At 44.9% G+C, this 25,515-nt stretch overlaps 1 protein-coding gene across 1 annotated transcript in view; it reads right to left on the minus strand.

Annotated features, from left to right (window-relative positions):
* The window catches only part of LOC148502735 (EP-cadherin-like), a 49,957-nt gene extending 25,555 nt beyond the window's left edge, over positions 1-24,402 (minus strand). The window contains exons 1-8 of the mRNA XM_088449406.1: positions 24,232-24,402; positions 23,711-23,825; positions 2,409-2,617; positions 1,574-1,717; positions 1,273-1,422; positions 564-708; positions 287-459; positions 76-204 (exon numbers count right to left, since the gene is read on the minus strand). Of these exons, the coding sequence (XP_088305532.1) occupies positions 76-204; positions 287-459; positions 564-708; positions 1,273-1,422; positions 1,574-1,717; positions 2,409-2,617; positions 23,711-23,825; positions 24,232-24,294 (1,128 nt within the window). The 5' untranslated portion in view covers positions 24,295-24,402. The remainder of the gene's footprint in view (positions 1-75; positions 205-286; positions 460-563; positions 709-1,272; positions 1,423-1,573; positions 1,718-2,408; positions 2,618-23,710; positions 23,826-24,231) is intronic.
* Between the last annotated feature and the right edge of the window lie 1,113 nt (positions 24,403-25,515).

Genomic DNA, 25,515 nt, shown 5'->3' on the forward strand with positions numbered 1-25,515 from the left:
CATGCACAGTCACTAGGGTTTTACAGAATTGACAATAAGAAATAAAAATAAATAAAATCATGCAGAATAACTTACAGTCAGCGGGTCAAACACTGGAGCATTATCATTAGAGTCTGTGATTTGGATGATCGCTGTTCCGGTTGAGGCCAGTCCCTTGCCTCCCATGTCAGCAACCTGCAGAGTCAGTTTGTACTGCGGAATTTTCTACAGGAGGAGACAGACACAAGGTTAGCTGGATCATAGACCGATCTTCATTCATTGTATGTACTCTAAAAGGAGGACCCACCTCTCGGTCCAGACCCGTTCCAATCACACTGATAACTCCAGTTACACTATTGATGGTAAAGAGTCCTGGAGCAGGGTCTTCTGGCTCCTGCTTTAGAATAGAATACCCAAGATAGGCATTGTCCGTCTCAGGGTCGTCGTCGTCTGTAGCAGATACAGTCATCACAGATGTACCTGTGGGAGAACAGTGTTAGCAGCAAGTGATAAACCAGCATCTGAAATTATGACTTTCAAAAAGGAAACACAGACTGAGCTTCGGTCAGCCAATCCAGTCTCACCTGGCAGAACACCTTCTCTGACATAACCTCGGAACACTTGCTCTGTGAAGAGGGGTTTGTTATCATTCTGATCAAGAACTTCAACTATTATATCCATTGGCTCTTCCACAGAATCGCCGTTCACAGACACTGCATGAGATTGGAGCTGCATTGAAAACAAAATGTGATTAAATGATTAAATTAAATTTAAGGGTTTTGAGGTTGGGCCTAACCTACACACTGGCAGATCCAGGGGCACTGTAAATTCTAGGGCAGGGGTGGTGTTTTAGAGCACGAGGACCCTTGTAAATCCACCCCCTGGCAATACAGCACCAGATGATGGCAAATACTCTGGCACTGTGTCAGACTATTTGATATATTCTGTACCAGGTCTCAGAAGAGCACCGGAAATAGGGCACCTGCAGCTCTTGGTCAGGTGCCGGTCGCTTGACTCAAAGAACCATGTGCACTGCGTGCACAACACCAATTATAGAGATAGGAGACGGACTCCGACAGGACAATTCAGACAAGTCATTCGCTGGAACCGGCAACTGTTCCAATAGACATCTTATGGAGCCTTGTAAGGCACTCTGTGGAATTGGTGGTAGTTTTTGGTCCACGTTTAGTCATCGACAATTTACAAGCGCACCGGAAGCCTGAGAAGTCAAGGGCTTCAGGCACCATCAGAAGTTTATCCCAAGCAGAGGAGAGATGCAGTGAAGATACTCACCTTATACATAGAAAATTTCTCACGGTCCAAAGGCTTGTTCACCAGCATCCAGCCAGTTGCCTTCTCTATAGTAAAGACTCCCACGGGAGGGGTGTCTGCGCCTTGCCCAGTAATGCTGTAGTAAATCTCTGGTTTTTTATTGGATTTGATCTGGTAATATAAAAACAGAAGTCTATTTTTTTGCTTGAGAAAATTAAGAACACACAAAAAACCGCATGCATGCACGCCCCCCCCCACCACCCCCCCCCAACACCAGCCACCCCAGAAGAATGATGGATGCTACAGGAAATCCTGTTCTTACCTGTACAAGCCTCTTAGGGAAATCACCCCTCTGATTCTCAGTCACAGTGATGGGTGGGATAACCCATTCCCTTTTCTTCCTCTTTAGACCAGTCTGTTTCTCTGGGAAGGCCAGCAAGGGTAGCCTGCCTTTGTGTGGCACTTTCTGCAGAAGGGAAGAGAACGCAAGACCCCGTCAGAGTTTACTCCATGCACAGAACCCCAGTGACTGTAGTAGTAGAGAACGTAGAAGTAGATGACAACTTCTGTCATTCATACGACTACCCTGCTCCATCTCATGTTGCTGAATGGATATGGCTTTGTGCAAATCAAGTCGCTCCCTACTGCTATAGTGAACTGCCAAAGCGCAAAATCTAGCATTGGGTGGTACGCATTGTGCCAACGTACAATCCTCTTACATACCCGATGACTCAGTTGCCCAGTCTGCCTGCTGATCACACGCTGCTTTTTCTATACACCAACATTGAACTACCTCAATCAGCCAGCAATAGTTTTTATGGCCCCCACAATTGTGTACTTCCCAGTACATGCAAATGGAGAATGTACTAGTGCGAACCAGGTCTTGCAGAACTAGTGTGTAGGGAAGTAGGGTAGTAGGACTGGAGTCCTCGGGTAGAGGCAACGGAACAAGCAAACAGACGATACTGTACAGGGCTCCATGTCAGAATATCCAGTGTGGAGATTGTCGTAATAACAAAGATCTCAACACTGGATATTCTATTACATGGAGCCTCTGATATACAACCACAAGCTGAGGGCACCAGTAAGGAGTCATCCCATGGCCTTACAAATGTGCGATTAGGGGAGATGAGTGCAAGATCCCCAGCAACTCATACCTGTTTAGATCGCTTTAATCTCTTTATAACGACTGTGGTAGAAAACTTGTTCCCCTGCGCATCCCACGTAGTGACTGAAAACTTGATGTCTGGGTCATGAAGCTTCACGTGACGTTTTGCCTTCAAACTGCCATCTGTCAGCACCAGGAAGCGGGGATCACCGACATCGTATTTGACGTGTTTTCGTGCAGTACAGTCAACAAAATGTACTAGAAAGTAGAGAAAGAAATAAAAACACATGAGACAATCTGACGGTCAATGGTGTTCCAGTAGTGGGAGGTTTAAAGAACCACATTAGCTGTATTACCCCCTATAAATCTGCAGCAGGCACATCATGAGATCAAAGCACTTTGCGGCAACACGCAAGCACTACCCTACATAGCGGCTTGTTACCAGTGCCTCCTCGCAGCAAAATGCATGAGAAGTGCACATGGGACTGGCTTGGATACGGCCACTAAGCCAAGCAAGGGGGATTTTTCAAAATTCAACGGCTTCTGTGCGGAGATAAGTGGAGCATAGGCGTCAGTATCGGTAACGCTGCAGGATAGGCAGGAAATCAAACCACCACCTATTCACGCTTGAGTATTTGCCAAGTCTGACTCGTCCATTAGATGTGTACAGCATGCAGGTGTATATCCAATCGTCTGCATAGCCTGTAATAAGAGCCAGGCTCACAGTAATGGGCCTGGAGCAGTCTCAAGCCGACAAAAAAGGTAAAATGTCGACGTATCAAATTAATTGTGCAACCGGATGTTGCTCATTGCACATTTAATGGGAAACTAGTATCATAAAGCCAGTGTTGATCCCGCACACATCCTATTACCCAACTTCCCACTCATATCAGATGTGCATTTATCAGGGCCGTAACTAGGGTAGTGAGACCAGTGCAATGGCACAGGGCATCGCAGGGCAGGGGGAGCTGTTTGGGCCTGTCAATTTTCCTGTTTATTATCATTCTTACTTGTAGCTTCTTTTTTTATCCCCAGCATCTCCTGGCTGCCCCAGGAGTACCCCTTTATCTTCCCTGGCCCTTCCCAATGAGGCCATGGCCCTTTTTCAGGTGCACTATCTTATGTCCCTATTTAAAAATTGGAGGGGTTGGGGCGCCAATGCTCTCTCTGGCACAGGGCACCAAAAAGTCTAGTTATGGCTCTGGCATTTATACCACCACTAAGTCTAAACACGCTGGGTGTCTGCCAATTGCTTTCCTGACCCATTTTGTTCGCTTTGAAGATTTTGTCGCACACAATAAGAATGTGCGTGTTTCACCCGTTCACCGCTATGCAGAGTACCAGGGAACAGAACTTAACTCGCCTAAATGATTGGGACAACGCAGAAGTGGGCAGGGAGGTGGGCTAGAGCCCTGGCATTGGGACTGCCCCATCCACGAGACAGTTGGGGAGGCATGTTATAAGGCCTTTCCCTAACAATTTGGGGTCCATCATTCTACAAGTGAGATACATTTACAGGATGACAACGCGGAATCTGTAAAAACATTTAAAAACGGGTTCAGTATTTTGTCAACTATTAAAATGTTGGTAGGCTCAAAGTCTACATGTTCAGCATGTGGACACTGATAAGAGGTCAACAACTGGCGGTGCTGTGATTCGGCTGTTCTGGCAGTAAGTACCCTAACCCCGCAGCTAAGGTCACAGTTTTACTAAAGCAGCAACGCAGTATGGGGTCTATTTACTAAGCCTTGGAGGGAGAGAAAGTGACTGGAGATAACTTACCAACCCAGTCAGCTCCTAACTGTCATTTTTCAAACACAGCCTGTGACATGGCAGTTAGGAGCCGATTGGCTGGTACTTTATCTTCATCCAAGGTGTAGTAAATAGACCCCCTATGTCCCTATCGTCAGCTTTTCGCAAAAGGTCGGCATTTCACCTGTCAACATCCACATTTGACGTGCCGACTGCCCAAAGCCTATAACACAGATGCCATTAGATACTGAGGTTGCAAAAATCCACCAAGTTCCTACAGGAAGTCTCTAGAAATACCTTAACGTTGATGCATAGTTGTTTGGAAAATATGTTGTAACAGACTAGTGTAGGCATGAGACAGAAGAAAGAAACCCAAACACCTGAATACTAACCATGTCAAAAGCCCTATATGGGAAGCTGCATGGCCCTCTATGGACATGGGGCCCGATTCAGCAGCGTAGGCAATTGCAACTACGTACGCAGATTGGCCGATTGTGCGGTACTGCAATCCATCGCAGAGCGAGTGACAGTTGGTCAGCGTTTCGGGGGTGGCGACGGGTGGAGGTGTTTAGAGAAACGCAGGCGTCAGTTTGAACGCCGTTGCATGGACGTGCATAAAATAAGCCACTGCGATCGCATACGCAGCTTGTGGACTTGCAGTTTCTGTGGCTGTTCAGATCTGCTGTAATTGTAAATTATATCCGTCAGCAAAGGATCACTAACAATTGTTCAAGTCTTAATGAGTGTCCAGACGCAAGTCCTGAAGACCACAGGCAATGGACACAAGTACATAGGACTCTTCTATAGTAGGCCATAAAATAATGATTTTAAATCAGGGGAAAAACAGTAAAGTGTATGTAATAGCTAAAGCTATGTAATGTCCCATGGGAATAAACCTATAACCTTCCCCTCCAAACCACCACGTGACCAATTGATTAAACTCGTGCCCCAACTAATTAGCTACTTAAAGGACAGGAAGAGACATTTGAGATCATCCAGCGAGATATCCCACAGGTCTCATTGTAAGAGAAGGAGATCTCTATGGGAGGTGTGGGGAAAACAGGTAAACAGTAGCAGCTTTGTGCTCACCGTAAACAGACGGTCACATTGTGCAGGTCTGCGGGAAGGACAGCAGCTCCTTCATCAAAGCTATTTTTGCCTTGGCGTGTTTTTGAACATGGCACTTTAACTCGCTCGGTCCTAGGCTTCAACTACCGAAAACCATCTTAGTACAGCCAACTACCTCCGTGGCAGGTACAAGCCTAGTACCATAACGGACAGGACTCCTGCAGGCACCAGAATATTCACCCATGCACTTCCTAGGTTTATTTCACCCACAAGACTGCTGCTTTACCTTTAAATAGGTATAGAACGAGCCATTGTTATCGCATGGTGTACAGCTGAACAGGTTAAACATGGGCGCATACCTGAAAAACGCCACAAGGTTACCGTAAATGCAGATGCGCACAAAAGGTTTTATTGTCTGGGCACCATTAGGAGCGTGGCAAATACACAACATGCTCCTGTTACACAATAAGTTGGCAATACAGGATCTGAATAGAGACGATTGCCAGCAGGTCATCCTCATATACATATAAATAATAAAAATAAAAAAAAGGAACATTTGGAGAGGACGACCAGAATTTTACCCCAAGGCTGTGACTTTGAAGTGCGCACAATGTTTGCTCTTCATAGAGCGAGTTTTATTTGAGAGAATTCTGGAGCATGAGGAGCCTTGTGCGCCATATCTACACGCAATTTAACGCTTTCATGACTCGAAGCAAAGTTACAAGTGGCCTAGCATGCTACTGTAACCAATGCAAGAGGTGCCTACCCAACACAAAAATTCACTTTAACGCCGCCAGTAACATTAATACATCAGCTTTACTAGAACTTACAGAAGAGGTGAAGAACCACAGTCTTATAAACACGACACTCAGTAACGCAACTGCAAGTGTTTGATCTATCTTCAGACTACAAGAGAAAATCTGCTGACCACTTCCCTGCGGGCTGACATGTGACCACCGCTGTGCATCAGGAAAACAGGGCACAAAGAAACATTTATTTGGTGCCTCCCTGACATGCCACAAGACTGGGCTGGTCACCAATGACAATAAGGCAGTCTCCATATAGCAGCACTTCCAGCAGCAGCAATTCCCTCCTATTAGCGAGATCAATGTTTGAAGATTACGGTACAGCGCGCACATTTTTTATGGGGAACCTTTCTGCAGGCTCACCAACAGCAAATTGCTGCACCATTGCAGGGGGGACATATGGAATGCAGCAGATTATGCTCGAACGTCTGTTAGACAAGCCAATAGAACTTGTTGCCAATTGGGTAGCATCATTTTTTAAAATCTGAAAATGGAACATGTGACATCACTAGCTGCACAGGACAGCGCACCTTTAGAGGTATATTTACTAAAGTGAGTTCTTACAGGTGGAGATGTTGTCCGTATCAACCAGATTCAATTTAACATTTAAATAGCACCTTCTAGACCGGCCTGACCCTAAACCCCCCCCCCCCCTTCCCCATGCCTAATAATAAATCCCCTGGGAGTCCCTAAACCTAAGCCCCCCTCCCGCAACTAACAGGTCCTGACGCCCGGCTTACCTATGTTCGGTGCGTTGGGCTTTCGGCGTGGGGCCGATTATAGGTGTTGGTATTTAGACTCCTATTAGTCATCCCATGCCGGGATTTCACAGTCAGGAAGCAGGCGTTCGGCATTTCAACTGCTGGCTTCCTGACTACATACCATGTATAGTATCAGTAGAGACAGTTTGTATAACCATATAAAGGTCACCCAACAAGAACCATATTATTGTAAAAGGCATTATAAAGGTTACAAGGTACAACAGAAGCCCTGTCTGTTCCACCAATGACCAGTTCAAACATCAGTGTAATTCAGTGTCAATAGCTTCCTGCCCACAAAGTTCCCAGGAAGAGAAACAGTCTATTCAATAAAACAGATTACACCTCACTGCCCAGCCCACTGCCAGGACAGACTGTTGACCTGGCCATTCACATTGCACACTGAGAGCACAGCCTTCTATTTACATTGGGCACTTCATCCAGAGAAACAAAGCCAGTAGCACAGAATGAAAGACAGCAACAGCCGGGACACAGAGAGGATGGTTTAAACCAAGGAGAACTGTTCACCAATATCCAGCTGGCTCCACTCTCAGTATAAGACAATAAATGCACTTCAGGAGTCCATTCCCCCTTCACATTGTTCCCTGTCTGCCCCTTCTCACCACACAGAGGGGTTGCTGCAGATACTAGAGGTGCTGGGGGTACACAACTTTCATGAGTGTTATAGTGTAGGGGGGCTACTATTGTAATGTAGGGTAGGAGGGTGTGTTAGTATATTTTCCCAGTTACACTGAATTATTGTGGGTGTTTAGGAAATGTGGGTAATTCCAGTGTATGTTTGGGCTGGGTGATGGAAAAACTGGCCTATTTATCCAATTTATATTAACTTAATGTCAGGGCCGATTGGAGCGAGGCCTAGAGTCCCCTTATTAGCTCCCGCTGATTCAGGATCCAGACAAGAAGAAAGCTTAAGACACCAGGAGGCATGGAAGCAAGCAAAAACAGTTTTTCTAATGGTCACATAGCATTGGTAGGAGCTGGGGGAACAGCCTAGCAATGTGCAATTAGAGAGCCACGATAAACACACACAGACACACACAGACACACACAGACGTGGTGCATTGACTCCTTGCCGCAGTGCATGTGTCATTGGCATACAATACTACTAGGCCAGAACTCTGTATTGCTCACATGCACCATATACTCACACTAAGGGGTATATTTACTAAGGGTGGACGTGGATGTGTTGCCCATAGCAACCAGATTCTACTACTCATTTATCTAGCACCTTCTAGAAGAGGGGTAGCCAACCTCGGTCCTCGAGAGCTACTAACAGTTCACGTTTTCCAGACCACCCAGCAGGTCCACAGGTGTATTCAATACTCACTAACATTTGAAGAAGAAAAAAAAACAAAACAAACAAAAAAAAAAAAAACAGGTGGAGCCAATTATTTCACTTACGTGAGGAGACCTGGAAAACATGCACGGTTGGTAGCTCTGGAGGACCAGGGTTGGCTACCCCTGTTCTAGAAGATTATAGCTAGAATTTAATGGTTGCTATGGGCAACATCTCCACATCTAAAAACCCACACTTTAGTAAATATACCCCTAAGCCTTTGCTCCATGCAATTAGTCAGCGACGTGCATGCAAGATTCTCACAGGAGCAGCTTGCAAACATTCGCCCAGTTTTGATAGGCAAGATCACAGATTTCTTCCTGCAAAACCGGTAACTTTGCTTTAGGTGCTGAGAAGCAAGTCCTTACAGGTGACTAGCGTCCAGGTGTAAAACACGCAAAGCATCAGTCTATAGAACCATTAACGCTCAGAAGATAGAGGGACTGGTGAACAGATGTCTAGTGGCCAAAGTAGACATGCAACACAAGCATCCGATCAAATGTGCCTCAGAGCATCTCCGTGTCACCCGTGCTTGTGCGGCTTTCCTCCTGGCACTCTGGTTTTACCCCACAATTCAGAAATATATTAGGTTAATTAGCCCTCAACCAAAAAAATAAAAAATAAAATGTATCTTTAGTACATGTACATGTGTTCGGGAATATAGATTGCAAGAGTCATTGGCTATGGGACTGAGGGGCCAAATATTCCCTGTAAAGCGGTGTGTACTGTGAGTGCACCATATAAATGGCATGCCCCTGCTGTATATAACATTTCTTTAGTTTTGAGAAGATTAGTCTAATAACCAGTATGTTATGCTAAAGGTCTCCAATCTTTATAAGAGGACAGTGGGACTCCGTTACACAGTATAACTAGGCTATTGGCTTATGGCAACCATACACGGGGCGATATAGCAGGCGATCCAGCCGATTGGTGCGATTTGCCTGCTATATCATAGTGTATGGCCCTGATGTCGGGCCGAGCGCACTCCCATGGGGTCGTACATCGCACCCCCTGATCTTCAGGACCAATCAGGGCATGCGATGTGCGATCCCATGGATTGCTATGCAGGTGAGGGAGGGGGGAGCCGGCATATCGGGAGGTCGGACACCCGATCGCACCGTGTGTGCGGACCACCCGATATGTGGGACGACGGATCCCCTGTCGCCCTGCACGGTGCAATCGCACCGTGTATGGGGGCCTTTACGCTGCCCAATTACCATCAGCCACATGTTATATGAGCGGAGACCAGGCATTTCCGCTTTTCCCAATAGTGAGCACATACGCCGTCCTTGTTGCAGAATCCACCCTTTTGGCTATCACAGTTCAATATTTAAGAAAACTATAATTTAATAAAAAAGTTAAATATATTTACTCTAACAGTGTGTTTCATAGGGAAAATGGGAGCCTATTTATTTTTTATAGCTCAGAGAAGGGATCCGGGGCTTTACGGAAAGTTTTTAAACATTCGCATCAGTAACTGCACCAAAAAGAGCTTACTCTTAGGGTGGTATTCAATTGTTTTCGCGGTCCGAATCTCCCATCTAAAGTGATAGTAGATCACAGGTCGCTATTCAATTGATGCGCTGATAGTGTCCATAGTGGTCGGGTTTAGCCGCATAAAACGGCTACCTCCGACCAAAGTGCTGGGCACGATCGTGAAAAAGTGCTGTTTGGGCGCCCAAACAGGTCTCTCTCCGCCCATTTCAGCTTTCAGCCCCCTGGGAGCTGACATGGTATGCCGGCAGCTGATCGCACCTGACAGGTGCAACAATTGAACAGCTCCTATCGGGTGAGTAAGGGGGCGAAACAATTGAATACCGCCCTAAGTTCTCTCTACCACGCTAAACACCGCAGGAAGTAGAGCACTAGCATGGAACCCATGCAAACTCCATACAGATGGTACCCTGGTGTGATTAGAACTCATAGCCCAAACACCAAGAGGCAGCTACTCTAACCACAATGGCACTGAGCTTTTATCAATCCTAGTACCCAATTTCCCATACTATTAGAATGCAGTCCTAGCGAGAGGATGGAGGAGGAACAGCCTGCAGTGTCACCACAGAACTCTGGGCAATGAATGATTGGCAGCAGCCATTAAACAGAAGCATTTTATAAGCGTACTAATCCCGCTCGCTCCCCTGTGACATCACAAAGCTGCCAGTAGCCTGGTTACATCAGCCATAGCATCTGAATCCTGCACAAAGCAAGCACCTGCAATAAAGGTTCTGCTGTTTGATTAGTTTCCATTACTCATAATTAATGCAAAAAAGTTCTTCTCGTAATCGAAAATAAAGTCCAATTTCCAACATCTTCCAACTCACAAGAGTGTAGTCAGGACAATGACCCTCACCAGCCACAATCTGAACAGTGAGGATGCATGCAGTACTTACCACCACTTTCTGCCACCACCTTTTTTGGAGGCCAACCCATTTAGAGCATACTTTCCTACCCTCCTGAAATGGTCGGGAGCATCCCGAAAAATCAGGCGTCTCTCCCGAACCCCCGGAAGAGAGGGCAAGTCTTCCGGCTGGCGTAACCCCCCCTGCCGGCGTCCGCTCTTACCTGGTCAAAGTGGCTGGATGGGTCGGGAGAACCGATGACGCGATTTGTGCTGAATCGCATCATCGTGGCCCTGGCTACACAATGCCGGTAATCTTCGCGTTGTGCAGCGGGTGCGCAATGACGCAGCCACTCCCCGTCCTCGAAATAGAGTCACGCCCCCTACTCCCCCCACTGCTGTGCCGAGCTGGCTGCCTCCTCCTGGAAGAGGCAGCCAGATTGTCGGCAAGCCGGATTTAGAGGCCCATTTATTAATGATTGCATTTGCAACGGGACATTAGCGCCCATGATAGCATTGCAGGATGTGATCAGGGGCTCTGGAAAGAGCACGTCCCTGCACTGTGCCGGGAGTGAAGTAACTGCATCAGCAGTCACTGCAATGTGCTGCGAGATATCTGCTGCTATCCCTCCATAATACATCTGGGGGATACTTAATTTGCAGGTATCCCTGAAAACAGGGTGTTAAACAGTAAAAAAAAAAAAAAAAAAAAAAATGTAAATTATATTATATACATACATACATACATACAACCACAGTTTTGATAAAGGAAGATTGTGGCGTCAATTGCACCTCTATACAGGGCAGGTGTATCAAGCTCTGGAAAGTGATAAACTTCCAATCAGCTCCTCTAATTTTTCAAACAGCCTGCAACATGACAGTTAGGAGCTAAGTGGTTGGTAGTTTAGCACTTTTCAATTTATCCATAAGTCTGTGGGACTGAAGCCACATAGCTAGATGATTGGGGTCCCTGCTCTCCCACTATAACTCTTAGGAGTTAATCCAATGTGATTTGTCACAGTGACTGAGCATCGCCATAATACTCAACTGTGCACAATTCAGCCTATGGGGTGGGAGGCGAAAGGTAAGGCGATGATATAGCAGCTTTTTCCGGAATGGCACATTGTGGCCATGGGCTTAATAGAATCTCCTTCAGTATGTGGCTTCCCGCTGCCTCCATTCCCCTCCTCACATCAGGTCATTCCCCCGCCCCATCTTCGCTGACAACTTATCTGTTGCTCTGAAAACTCTGACAACCTGCGAGTAAGGTCTGAGCACCTTCTGCTATGAAGTGGTCATCTCCTGCCTGCACACCATCCATTAGGCTGCCACACCTTACACAAATGCCTTTTGCGGGCAAAATGCAGGCGCGCCCAGCGGCTGAAGGAAGGGAGACATGCAGCCTGTGGAAGGTGGATAGAAGCTGGAGTTTAATATTCATAAACCTGCTTCTACATGGCCTTAAGAGCTTTTTAACTGCTGCATTAGTTTCCCTGACAGCCAAAGGGTTATTTAGCGATGTCAGGGTCTTTTACGCAATGGATACCGCTTACGGGAAAGAAACATCTATTTCTGAATCAACACATCCCCCAGTCAAGTAGAACAACGTACACTAGTAACACAACAGGCAGCAGGGACTGGCTAATGGCCAGGTTAGTGTGGGTCTGGGCTTCTGGCAAACCAACTAAACAGGAATATTTTAAAATACATCGAATCTGCTGTTTGTTGTTGCTCCTGATCAATATTTCATATGCATTGGTTTCCAAATCAGGGCTCAGGATCTGTGTACAAGCAGAGGAAGCGAAAGTCTAGACTGAATTCTAACTGAAGAAAAAAAAAAAAAGTGTATTTTAAAGTAGGGACAGAAGAGTGAAAGATCATTATTATGTTCCATATGTTATATGCGCCTTATTTAAGGTTCGCAGTCAATGCAAGCAGGGGAGCTGAAATGAGAAGTTCTAGAAGGAGAGACCCTAGATCATACCTGCCAAATACCTTGGGTGCCTGAATAACTGCTGAAAGGTTATCTGTGACTGAGCGCAAGCCTGGCAGACCAGGAACACAAGGACATGGATCACTAGTCCTGGCTGCAGAGACTGGAATGTGTCCACTTGCGCAACAATGCATTTTCCAGGTCACCAGTTAATTACTACGAAAACTTAACATAAAATTTGCCAGCGCTCTGTGGCTCATATTATGCAAATGCCAACCCCACAACAATATGGTGCCGACAAGTGCCAACCCCGCAACAATCGTCTTAATGTTTTGTATACATACATGGCATTAACACTGCCATGCGGCTGGTACCATGTATAATATGGGTAAATGAGCGCAGACATTTCTTTTGTCCATTTCAAAATAGTGCCTAGCGTGCCCATGGCTGCCGCCCATAAAGGCTATACAAGGCCACTTTGCTCACAAGGCAGCCCCTGTCTGTAGGTGAGCATCTGGGATGGAAGTACATTCTAGCTGATATGTTTTAGGGTATGTGACGTAGGGGTGTATTTAGAATGGGTGCATATGTGCAGGGGGCCCCCGCACACCCTGCACCCACACTTTCAAACTTCCCTCTGATGTCCCACAGAGTAGCGCTGCTGAAAACAGCCGCCGTTGCCATATTCCCGTCGTTTTGCGCATGTGCAGTAAGAAATCAGGGAAAATGGCTGCCGCACCATTTTCCCAGTGCCCGGAGTCTACTGCTGCTGTCAGGCCGCTGACAGCAGCTGGGGAGAGAGGAGGGGGCCCCAGACGGTCAGTGAACACTGGCCCCCTCCTCTCTTAATACGCCACTGGTGTGAAGCATATCTGATAGTTTAGGGACTCACAGCGGTTGAGGATGCCTTGACAGGCTGCAAGCTTATATTCCTCAGGCTTTTATTTGCTAGATACATAGATTTGCAGTGGTGGAAACAAGCGCTGACAATTGTTTAAAAAACAAAACAAAAAAAACCATAATTGCCACACTAAGCACACTAGAAGTTGTAAAGTAAGGCATTTTCAGCTACCACCAAGCATGTGCCACCGGTTGGCATACATGCTGATGTAAAAGAAAAAATAAATCGCTACCCTGAAGACAAGGACGAGTGGCTTTAGAATGTCAGAGAAACTGGACTATACATGCTCCTGGTTCACAGGTTGCTGCCCAGGTTTTACAACATTCCACCCACTTTTTAAAATCAAAAGTGCGCACACACACACAATTCAGTGTAATCACAAACAAGTTATACTTCCCCTGTACGGTTTAATAAAACCGATGGCTTCAACTTCTTCTACACGCAAGATTCAAGTCACATTAATTGGTATATACAGTATGTGTAAAGTGTAGCCTACATTACAGCAGCCTTCTGCTACTGAAATTAGGTTACATGGTCATCAGATAACATTTCCGCCAGCACTCATTAGGCTGGTCAAGGTTAATAGACTGCGCTCGTTATGTCAATTCCCAAGGCTACGTGGCTTAGAATATATCCAGAGAAAAGAAAAGTAAATTTCAACAATCTGCGTCAGAGTAAGGCGCATACAGGCAGACCCCATTGTGCCGGTAATGATCCTTCCAGTGCATTAAAATCCATTGCACACAGACTGGTTTGAACCTGTGGCAATTACCATTTAGCACCAACTAAACACGAACAAAGAAAACATTACAGCTTCCTGCAAGTTAGAGTGATGACGGAGACTAATGATTGAGCTGCTACTCTCCAGTAGCCATTTACAAGCTGCCTGTATCCTATAGAAGAGCTGCCAGGCGCAATGGTATTAAGGCCAGTAGCTGCAGCACCTAAAGCTGGGCACGTTATGTCTAGTGCAGGGATGGGGAACCTCAGGACCGGGGGCCGTATAAGTCCCCCGGAATCATTTGGACTGGCCCTCAGCTTTTTTCTGCTAGCCTCAACTGGCAAGCATGGTGCCTATAATGGTGCCCTGCAACCAGAATCTATGCAGCAGTGCCACCTGGAGAGTCTTTAGGATGCTTCAGGCGGTCAGGCCTGCCAAGAGCAGCGGCGGAACCGGGTAAAAGGGGGCATGACCTAATCATGGGATGCATGGCCATGCCCCCTTAGTTAAAAGTTTTGCAGCGCCACTTCGCGCTGGCTAGGGGGGCACTGTAAGCCCCCTAGCCCGTCGCATAACCAGTGGGGGGCACAATCAGCTTGATCGCTCCCCCACAAGCATAGGAGACTGCTGTGGCCGATTCTCAGCAGCCGCGATCAGTCTCCCTGTGCAGCAGCGTGTGCTGGGCTGCTGTGATGTCAGAAGGGGGGGGGGGAACTTGAGCGGTGCCGGACCCGGGCCCCCCCAGCAAGCCCGTGACATTAGTACTGCCCCCGCTGCAGACAGTCACACCGCTGCCCTTACAGCTCCACGGAGTATCCTCAGGATGCTTAGGGCATTGCTGTAATCACTGGCGACTGTGGCCCCGCCCATGTGGGACATCACAATGAGGGGTGAGGCCTGAAAATAATGTTAGCAAAATGGCCCTCAGCAGAAAAAAAAAAAAAAAAAAAAAGGGAAGAGGTTCCCCACCCATGGTCTAGCGTATAGCTCCTCCTTTAGAATGTAAGCTCTTACGAGCAGGGCTCTCTACCCTCTTGTGCTTCTCCTTCATCTACTTCTAAAGCTGCATATACACACACGATTTTTTTGAACGATCATCGTTAAATGATATCGTTTGAAAAAAATTGTTCACTTTGAGTCAAACGATGATCATTCATGCGCGTTCATGTTTATAGTTTAGCGAGACTCGTCAACTCAACGATTTTCAGTAAGGGAATATGCAACAATAGTTTGTAGTTCAAAAAAATCGTTCATTACACTTTAACAAATCTGACAGATAATCTGACAAAATCGTTCATAAAATCGTGTGTGTATGCAGCTTTACTCCCCACTAGGGCACCTAACACTTAGTTACTTTGCTTTGTTGCTCATCTGGGTGTTATGGTTGCTAATGTAGCAATGTATATTATGTTCCTTGTCCTGTATTGTACAGTACTGTAAGTCACTGGTCAACCTATTTGTTCATGTACTTTGTAAGGCGCTTCGGAACACTTGTGGCGCCATATACATAAATGTTAATAAATATTAGCTGACAAGTGGCTGACATAGCTACAAGAGTCTTTGTTCTGAAGGGTCAATGACCTTTGATCTAAACCAAGCATTCACCAGGTCTAATCAGATTCCCAAACACATTCCTCAAGGCTCCCAAACAGTTCAGGTGTTAGAGATATCCATGTTGAGCACAGGTGACTTAATTAGTACCTCAGTCAATTTGATTTCACCATCTGTGCTCAACCATGGATATCTCTGAAACCTGAACTGTTGGGGTGCTTTAAGGAACGCATTTAGGAACCTCATTTAAATCTCTGCCGGGTACACACCATGCGATGTGATGTAACTATACATTGCGCACGCCGTACTCACTGCGCGTTCCAGCGTACACCAATGCAATTTATGGTTACCTGCTGCAAGTAAAGCTGGGTACACACCGAACGATATATATCGTGCACATCGTATAGAGCAGGGATGGGGAACCTCCTGCCCGGGGGCCGTATAAGGCCCACGGAATCATTTGGTCTGACCCTCAAAAGCTTTTTTCTGCTAGTCTCATCTGGCTAGCAGGGTGCCTAGAACGGCACCCTACAGCCGGAATCTATGCAGAAGTACCGCCTGGAGCGTCCTTAGGAAGCTTCAGATGGTCACACCGCTGCCCTTACAGCTGCCCGGAGCATCTTCAGGATGCTCCGAGTATTGCTGTAATCACCTGCGAATGTGGCCCCACCCCTGGTGATGTCACATGTAGGGGGCGTGGCCTGCATTGGGCCCACAAATAATGAAAAATATATAATATATATATATATATATATATATATATATATATATATATATATATATATATATAAAAATGGCCCTCTGCAGAAAAAAGGTTCTCCACCCCTGGGATAGAGTGTACGTCTGATCAGTCATTCATCGTATCGCCCATCTGCTGACCTGCACAGCTGACTGGACGATGCAATGAACGGTGCGGTTACACGCAGCATGTAACGACACGCTGGATTGTGGAGTATACAGCACACACAATGTATCGGTGTGTCGCAACATTGTATGACGTGTACCTAGTTTAACAGCGTCGTTCATTACACTGTCCCATCTGCTGTGCAGACCACCAGATGGGACGAAGAGATGGACAGATATGACATATCATACACATTGTGTATCAATCTGATGCACAACGGAATGATATATCGTACAACACATCGTATATAGGGTGTAGCTTTAGGAAATATGAAACAAACAAGTCTGATACCATAACCTAGAGGAAAAATAAGCAATACCAGTAAAAAAAAAAATGCAGTTCAGTTCCTATAATAGTAAAATAAGCAGTGTTTAGACAGCAGAGAACTTGCAGGTGCCAACAGATTAGTGACGTTAGTCACCAGCAGCAGAAATTACAGCTGAAAGTGAATGGGAAACCCCGCGGACAACCACAATGCATGGAAAAATTACACCAACGCATCTATAATCAGACTATAAAAGCAAGAAACAGCTGGCGCCGATGAGACCAATAGGGCAACGACACAGGAGATTCTGGCACCTGCAGTTCTAGGAACGTTTACTAATCTTTAAATGAAGTATGCTCAACCCAAATGCACCCCCAGGATAGGACTACATGTAGAGCACAATGTGGTCCCTGCTGCAATTGGTCGATACTGCGTAGAGACCGTTATTAATGATAATACGGTATTTGATCCCCATGCCTAGCTTACGGCGAGGCCCTTCACCTTTTTCATTAGGTCGTAAGCCCGTCTGAGTAATTGCGCACGGAGCCCCGGCCACCCATAAAACCTGCTGCTTTTTACTTGGTTAGGCATACACTGTCCAATTATTGGCCCAATCAGCTGATCGTGACGATAACTGAACAGTAATTATCGGTCTGTCAGAAATGCAAAGTCTCCCCCGCATACAACATTTGCCTTCAACAGGACAAGCACGACATTCGCTGATACAGACTACAAAGTTTATTACACTTCTGTAAGCCATCTTCACATTAGTACTGTAGTTCCCTGTTATGAGCACATGACACCATCTGTACCAGTCTAGTCTTGTGTCTTAATGTACATAATCATCAGCACATCATAAGACTGGACTTTGGGGGGGGGGGGGGGGGGGGGGGGGGGGGGGAAGAAAAAAAAAGCCTAGAAAGTTGTGTTTTACCACTTAGGGCTCGATTCCATTTGGCGCTCTAAAATGATTTCTTCTCTCTGAGCGTGCGAGGAGAAATCAGACAAGAGTGCTGGGCGCGAGGCTGTTTTCCGGCTTAGCGCAGCACTAACAGCCTCACAGTCGGCACTTTAGTCGGAGAATGCCGGTTCTCGCAAGTAAACAACCAGGTTCAGCTATCTGACCAAACAGCGCGCTGAAGTGAATCGCTCTGGGAGCTCCTTCCCGGGGCTATTCAGCATTGTGCTGAATTGAATTAAGCCCTTAGTATCTGAACATCCAAACAAATAGGCTTTCAAGGGTATTTATTTTTTATTTTTTTTTAAAAAACAGAACGTTTAACACCAGGACAAAGTTTGCTTGTAGCCTTTGGGCCATACTCAATTAGAAGCGAAAAGTCAGTTGCCGGACTTTTCGCAATCATCGGAGGTTTTCCTGGGGATAAAGTATCGGGCACGTGCCCGCGTATGCCCATATTCATTTAGGATTCAGCAAAAACGGGACCCGGCGGAAAGGCAAGTATCAAACTCCTGTCACTTTTGGGGAAATCAGCCTGTCACCCCCCAAAAGATGGTCTGACACGGGGGATCACTATGGGTTCCCCCAAATTAGCCTGCTAAAAAAGGTATTTGGGGTTTTTAAACGGGTGCTTTAATGAGTCTTGAAAGAAGTGGTGAAGAATAGTATTTAGCTTCATTTTGTTTTTATTTAAATAACTAGTCCCATCAAATTTGGGGTACATGAAAATGGGTGCAAGCATATTTAAGTCCAGAAAGTGATTTTTTTTTTAAAATTTAAAAATCCACCTGCCACAACCAAGCGCATTCTAAAAAACACCTGCCGCCTACTTGGTGACCACCCCTGAGTATTTCGCTAGTTTTTTAGTTTGTCCCCCAACTTTTTTTTCGCTCCCAAAACGAAACCACTTTTGGGGTGCACTAATGACCTTTTTAAAAAAAATAAAAAAAAAATTTTTTTAGGGGACATTCCAAGTGGTGCAGGGTACTTTTTTTTTTTTTTAAAGTCTGCACCCCAAAACCCCAATTCTGCACTTTTTTTTGCGCAAACCTATTCATTGGTGGAAACTTATCCCCGGTTTTTGACAAAGTCTTTGAAATTGAATATGGGGATAAGTGAAAATGACATCGGCGATAAATTATCGCCAATAACCTGTTTTCGCAGCCTAATTGAATATGGCCCTAAGAAACATAACCCAGCGATTGCCAGCATGCACACAATTTATACATGTACATATAAATTGTATTCATGGATACGCAAGACAAGTCATGTGTGCCATTACCGTGGCGGTCTTTTGAGCATTGTAAGGCAACACTATGTATATGTAGCATCGCATATACAGATGTGTCCTTACATCTCTGCTGCGGTCACGCTAAAAAGCCCCTCTCGGCAACGCGAGGTCCACGAGACTCTGCTAGCGCCAGGCGTCTTTCTTTGCAGAAGATGCGTCCAAGTTGCGATACGATGTGACTAGGACGCACCAGCAGACACTGCAGACTCATTGATATGCGACACTTGTATATCTGTGTGTGATTGAGTCTGTATAAATACTGCGGCTTTTTTCAATTTCAAATTCTGTTGTGTTTCATATACAGACTGTCACATACGGGATTAATCAGCACAGTCTGCTGGTACATCCTAGTCACATCGCAATTAGATGCAGTTTCGGCAACAAAATAGAAATAAATAAACGCCCGACGCTAGCAGAGTAGTACGAGACCTGTCGGCTCACTCACGCCAGGCAAGTTGACCTATGTGGCATATTGAGGCTAGTTATGGCTTCCTAATCACCATTTTGATAATCATGGTGTAATTTCCACTGAAACAAATTCCAGCTCTCAAATCCACATATCCCGGCCACACGAAACAGACGTTAACGCAGTGTGTGAAAAGCTGGATAGCCTTAGTGCCATGGCATTTGTTTTAAGCAGAGAATCATTTCCTTGACTAGAATCATTTGCATCCCGCAGGAAGAGAGATGCCACAGATAGTCTGTTTTGATCGGTTGTCAACGCTAAGCTTCTTTTAAGTGGGCAAAGATCGGGGGTCACCAGCTGTAACGAGGGACTCCACGATTGTTTATGGGTAACAAATGGCAACTGTTAAAACACATTTGGTTGACGAGTGTTACATTAGCCAGCAGAGGAGAGGATCAACTCCAGCACCTTGCATGAAGTAGACTAGACTCCCAGCCAATGTGAACTGCAAATACTAGCATGCCCAGAACAGATAGTGAACCATAAAAATGGCCGTGAGCTTCACTTTACTTGTTTGTGAAATATACTTTTGTATAATTAGCTATATTAAATGGACACACTTAAAATGATCCGACAGTGAAAAATAATTAGTGGCACATATGTAAGATTATTACACTTATTCAGAATGAAGGGAAAATTGTTCCGGATTAAAAAGGGATTATTAATGGGTTTGGCTATTTTGATTGATTGTTTAATAATTATGTAACAAATCTATCAACTATAAAATCAGGGATTATCTGACAATATACAGTGAAGAGAGGACCAATCAATCTACTATACCCTGATAAACAACTAGTGACATGAGCTGTTAACATATTCAATACATATAGAAAAAAAAGAAGTATTCCTATAAGGGGCACTCATGAGTTTTATTTATGATTCACTTGGTTATATTAGGAGATCCAGATACACAAAATATAACCTTTATTATTATCAGTAAACACTATTCATTCATATTCAGGTTTTTTTTTTTATATTTGTTATTTAATTTGGTTTTTTTTATATTTAGTTTTATTCGTTTTAAATTTAAAAAAAAAAAAAAAAAAGCCAGCGAAGTATCGTAATCCAATGTGTTGATTGTGTCTGTGTGAAATAAAGTGATTTAAAAAGGTTATATTTTATGTATCTGGACCTCTAATATAACCAAGTGAATCATAAATATAAACTCATCCATTAAGTGCCCCTTATAGGAATACTTTTTTCTATATGTATTGACTGATTATATTCCTGGGTGTACCTCCACCTGATTTAGAATTGGACGGAATGAGTCCTTTGTAACTCGACATTAAATGGATTGGATGAGCATTTAAGATACGAATAACCTGTAGGTCTGTGCGGACACTTTTTTCTCTTGTGCATGTAAACCGATATTCAATATAGGACTCCCCCCTTGAGGGCAGAGGCCTATCTGAACAGGTGAGTCTGCAGGGAAGGGAGGAGGAACAACACAATATGGAGTAACAAGCACCTCGGATCCCAGCAGCAGACCAAGCACAGCAAAAGGCCTGCGCTCCTGGATGCATGGGAAACCTGCAGCTTAAAGCCGCAGAGATTGTACATATGCACAATATCGGTGCAGATAACACTTACCATTGTTCCTAGCCAGCAATATTTCTAAATAAATGTTTGTTAGATAAGGAAATGTGTACTCACGGGTCATTAAGCCAGCTCAGGGATTGTGCGGAACACTTAAGATACCAGAGAAAGATGTATGGTAAATTAGCAACACACAACCACAATACTCCAGTAACCCCTAGCTGCAATTAGACAACAAGGCTTTTTAATAACCAAGGGCAGAATTCTTTTTTTTTTTTTTAAAAGCCAATTAAAGTACACTTCACCTTTCAGTAACAAAGTAGTTACAGACATACGAGCTAAACATTGGAAACGGAAGAGTCCAGTACAGAATTCCGATAACCATTATTTCCTATCTAGGACTACTGTCAATACGATGATTGATGTTTGACTAATGCAAGTGATGCTTTGCTGTGTGCAGTTCGAGAACTTTTCATAACAAAACTCCAGAGACTTCAAATGGACACAACTATTTAATATACTGCAGCTTTCATTATTTTTATTTTGTAGCCATCAGCAGTCAGTTGGGCGAAACTGAAAAACCTTGAGAGCATATAGTTTGATGTCAGGAAATAGACATTCTAATACGACGCAGCCTATACGGGCAATAGGTGTGGTTTACACTGCTCTCAGCATGCACCTGGAGCAAAATATACAATTACCCTTTTGTTAGGCCACATTGAAGAGTCAAGTACTAGAGACAACAAAAAAAATCTGAAGGAGTTTCAGTCAAGTTTCAATTACACCAGGACCCATTACCAGCACAAGATCCCTGTACAAACACAAAGGAGAGCCTAGAATATCAGGGTATTGGCCACTGCAGACTATTCACACCAGGAGATCCTGTAGCCAGGGAAAGGGGCAGGAGTACAAGACAATACCACCTATAAAGATTGCCTGGAACTGTCCACACCGCTCCCATATTAACACTTCAAAGAACAGGCTCATTCAATGGATTTACAGGGCAGCCCTGACCAGTAATGAGATTCATAACAGCGTTAGCCGGGGTGAGGGTGTCAAACAGGGTCACAATTTTAGCATAATCAGTTTATAACAACCAGGAAGAGCACATGGCATGTCGCAGTGCAATACATTTTGACAAACCGGTTCCCACATTAGACCTGCATTCGTTACACATTTTTAATGTGTTGAATGAAGCCATGTTACAAGCAGAAGTCTGGCAGTTCAAATAAGTTGGAGGACATTCCCAAACGATGATAAGGAAGACTCTGCAAACACTCACAAGGACAGTCCAGGCCCCCCTTCCCGGTCGTCCCACACATACAGCCAGCAATACATACAGTGGAAGCTTTTTATTTAAAAATAATCAAGTTTACAGAGGTAAGACACCCCCAGAGAGCAAAATGTCACAACCTGGATGGTAGACCGCAGCCCTGGGATAGAGTATCACACCAGGGAATAAGACACAACAGAAACTAGGTGACAAGACATCTGTTTAGGAGAGAGAAAAACCTCACAGGTAACCTGAGCCTTGGAATGCGAGATTGGGGGTGGGGAGAGACCCATGCAGGTTGGGATCCTTTATTCTCACAGAGGAACATTGCATTGTGGATTTTTAAATGTAAAAAAAACCCACACTATACCTAGAAGCGCTGGGAAGGGGGAGGGGGGAAAGGCATCTTTTGGAGCACAGAAGACACTAACGTGTGATTATACACAAGACAATGTAAAGGTGCATACACACTAGACGATATGCTCCCTGAGCGATATCGTCTAGTGTGTCCCCGGCAGGCTGTGCTCAATGTCGTTCATGACATTGAGCACAGCCGCTGAACGATATCATTAGCGATATCGTTCAGCGCCGGGCTCTCTCACCCATTCCCTGACATGCAGCAACCTGACGAGGTCGTCAGGTTGGCCTGCATGTCAGCCCGATGAACGAGGATGACGAACGACCCGCGGGAACGCGCGTCGTCGTCATCGTTCATCTTTTTTGTGTTAAAAATGGACGATAAAGTGGACGACTGAACGATAACGTTATCGTTCAGTCGTCCACTTTAATCGCCCAGTGTGTACGCACCATAAGAAGTTCACATCACAAGTACAGCAACTAGTTTACCTTGCACAACCACAACTGGTCTACAAGTAACATCTGATACAGCATGCGTGCTTGCTACGTTAGTTTATGGAATATGGACGGAAATAATTATAGATTGAGGACATGACAAATGGACGTCTGTGTACTAAAAACTACAACCAGGATGCATATAAATAAATGGTCATAGTTCATTGCCCTTCAACCACACATTACATATAGCAACAATGTATATGGATATTTTATAATGGGATCTCTACAAGCATCACACTGATGGAACAGCAATGCAAGTTAGGAGGAGAGTGTAGCTATCCCAACCTCATTGAACCATGAAGGGCATACCAGCCTGAACATGATTAAAAGGCAAAAAATAAAAAATAAAAAAAGTACTAAACAATAATTAGCAAACCTGTCACCTTGATAAAAGTACAAAGCAACAGGTTTGGAATTGCTCTGGCACATAAAAGGTTAAATCCAAACAAATATTAACATCAAAGCTGCCAGGTAGAATTGTGCAATTAAGCCAGAAGAGCCAAAGGCATGAGTACACATTAACCCATTAGAAACAACATAGGAAGCTACAGGCATGGGTGACCACAGAATAGAATGCACAGTATACAGTTAATACAACAAAAAATAAAAAAAACATACTTTTTCCCAGCTTCTTGTCTTTCTTTATCTCCCTGCGGTCTACAGCCAAGATATATTCGTTGGAAGAGAAGCCAGGGCGACATGCTGATGGATCCTCACTTACAGAGGGCACCACCTAGAAAGAGAGTTGTAGAATTACAAAGGGGGCCAAGGGGTACACTAGAATACCCCAGGAGATTAGATACTGATGTTACATATGCATCCATATTACAAGAGGAACCCACATTTAGAGAACTTTAATCAAACATGGTAAATAGCACATATTTACTCCATATACAGAATTAGTCAAATTCCATTGGTATTTTCTTAGTAGAGAGATGAGGGTTGGGCACCCCCCAAACCTTGCATAGGGCACAAACTGCACTACCCATGTGGTGGGCAAAGTGACACCATGCACACAAAGTTACACTCTAATGAAAGAAAACTAGCTGCACATGAAGAAACTAAGACCAAGTAACAAATTCTGCAGATATAAAACTGCAACAGCCCCCGCTAGGATTATGCATATAAAGAGCCCTCACCTGTAAAATGCACAGTACTCCGCACAGCCACAGGGTGGGCAGTATAAGCTTGAGACTCCCCATGAGTGTGGGTGCTGTAGTCAGGCCCGATCCTCAGCCCGCAGTAAGTAGCACACAGTCCGCTGCTCTCAGAAACTCTGTTTGCACTGACTGAGCCCAGGTGAGCCCGGCACAGCGTGACGTAGTCAGGTACCTGCTGCTATTGGCCGGGAGGCGTGTCACTCACCTCGTCCGGCGTGGTCCCGCCCCTGGGTGTGAGGACCACGTGACGTCCAAGGGACCCATGATGACTGTGGGATGTGTTATAGTTTCATGTCAGATGTTGCAAGATGAAGAGTGTAGTCACTGACTCATGTTTTTTTTTATGTCTTCTCTGATCATGTGTTGGTTTTTGTGGTTCTGTAATTTATCAATTGACTATTATTTGATTTTCTTGCTGAACTTCATGAACCCATTTTATGTATGTGTTTGTGTTTTACACAGGGGTTTTCAACTCCAGTCCTCAAGTACTCCCAACAGGTCAGGTTTTGTGTCAAGTAATCTACATTACTAACAGAGCCGAATCAGGGCTTAACAGCGCCCTCTGCCTGCCCCGCCTCCTTTGTGCGTGATTCATCACATCACGCACACATGTAGACTGCCAGCACCCGGAAGGCTGACAGCTGTACACGCCAGGCGCTACTGGCTACATGGTACTGTTCCAGGAATGATAAACAAATACGATATATCAGGCGCCAAACAGTCACTAATCAGGTGAAAATATATATGTAATGTAGGTCGCTGCTTGCCACCTGGGAATAATGCCAATCTTCCCAACAGTAAAAATTACAAAAAGTAGGTGAAAAGCGCTGCTCAAACATACATAAAATCAAGCAAGTAATAGATAGATAAATTATTTTTTAATACGCAATAAAACACAATGATGTGTCTCCAGCATACTGATGCTATAAGGTAAATGCCCAGGATAACATGATAAGCCACTAGTAAAAATATGTATGGTATCACAATACCACTGTGGTTAATAAGATGACTCGTTAATCCCTCCTACACAAGAATAAAGTCACTATTGGGACCGTTGAGTCTGTCCATAGGAATTTTTTTTATAAATGCTGTGTAACTAAAGCGTATAATAGCTCTGCTAGATGGATATGCCAAAACAAAAATGTTGGCTAATTGTTGGCTGATACAGTGTCCGCATGTAATGCACACACCCGCAACACTTCCCCAGGTGGACAGGTCTGCCACTGCCGCGCTTGGTGCATCCTCCGGCAGCACAGTGGGATC

Source organism: Taudactylus pleione, unplaced genomic scaffold (genome assembly GCF_031769625.1).
Source record: "Taudactylus pleione unplaced genomic scaffold, aTauple2 ptg000484l, whole genome shotgun sequence".
NCBI classification, from domain to species: Eukaryota; Metazoa; Chordata; class Amphibia; order Anura; family Myobatrachidae; genus Taudactylus; species Taudactylus pleione.